The 1,154-nt window shown below is 31.5% G+C and overlaps 1 protein-coding gene across 1 annotated transcript in view; it reads left to right on the top strand.

Annotated features, from left to right (window-relative positions):
• The window catches only part of LOC102766157 (probable E3 ubiquitin-protein ligase HERC6), a 100,989-nt gene that overhangs the window by 79,000 nt on the left and 20,835 nt on the right, over positions 1-1,154 (top strand). Inside the window, exon 17 of the mRNA XM_015561521.1 lies at positions 948-1,102. Within this exon, the coding sequence (XP_015417007.1) occupies positions 948-1,102 (155 nt within the window). The remainder of the gene's footprint in view (positions 1-947; positions 1,103-1,154) is intronic.

The following is a 1,154-nucleotide window of genomic DNA, read 5'->3' as shown; positions in this document are numbered from 1 at the left end:
ATTTCCTGATAACATGTTTATGAAGCCTACGATATTAGCATTTTCCTTTATGGTTTCTGAGTTTGGATCATACTTTAAATAGACTATCTCACTCAGAAACAAAGAAACAAAAACATTCCCATGCTCCAAATATAGTTTTTATTGTTTCATTTTTATGTTTAAGTCTTTGATCCATATGGAGTTTATCTTGATTAAATTCTTTTCTGGATCAGTTTCCACTTGTCCCCAGACATTTATTGAATGATCTGTTTCATTGCCACTAATATGCAATACCACCTTTATCATATCTAAACTCTCATGTGCAGCTGGATCCATTTAGGGACTTGTGCTACATTGATCTGCTTTTCATGCATTTGGGTCACACTGTTTTAATGGCATTAGCTTGATAATATATTGTAATGTTTGATAGATTTATTTCTGAGAATTATCCTGTAAAGGTACAATAATCTAGACTGTAACCTCAGTAATATTAAAATATTGCTATTGATATAATTTTATATAAAAATATATCCGTATATACCAGGTGTGTATGAAGTCTGAAGACATAGATATTATTTTTTACAGATTGGAAATATCCTTGATGACATTGTATGTGTATGTGTATTCACCTATGTATGTTCTGAGACTTTATAAATAACCTATAGAACAATCAGTTTGACAATCATGAAATCAACAAGTAATCAAGCATAAATATGAACTATCAACATATTTCTTTAGAATCCCGAATTTGAGCTGTTAATTCCAATGATACTTAATCAGGGAAAATATTTTTTCTGTATTAAATGTTGTCCAGGATGATATCCTTAGAAAACATATTTTATGGGTTTTATAATCAGAAATGGAAAATATCTATTTCTCACATTAAAGAACCCAGTAGAAACTGAAGGAATATTATTTAGGGGGGCAGAGAAGTATATATTTATCATGGCTGATTTTGCATCCCTCAGAGCAGTGTTGGGCATCTTTGCAAGAGTCTTCTCTCAACACATTGGTCCAGATGCTTAAATCAGCCATCATTGCTCAAATGATTTATTCGGGTGAAACACCTCAAAATAACTGCAATCTGAAACCTCTTCTAGAAATGATGAAAGAAGTGTACAAGGTAAGTGTGCATCTAAAGGAATGTATATACCTTCTTACTAAATATAATTCCC

The sequence above is a fragment of the Myotis davidii genome, unplaced genomic scaffold (genome assembly GCF_000327345.1).
Source record: "Myotis davidii unplaced genomic scaffold, ASM32734v1 scaffold356, whole genome shotgun sequence".
Taxonomy (NCBI): domain Eukaryota; kingdom Metazoa; phylum Chordata; class Mammalia; order Chiroptera; family Vespertilionidae; genus Myotis; species Myotis davidii.
This window is presented reverse-complemented; position numbering and strand designations above follow the sequence as displayed.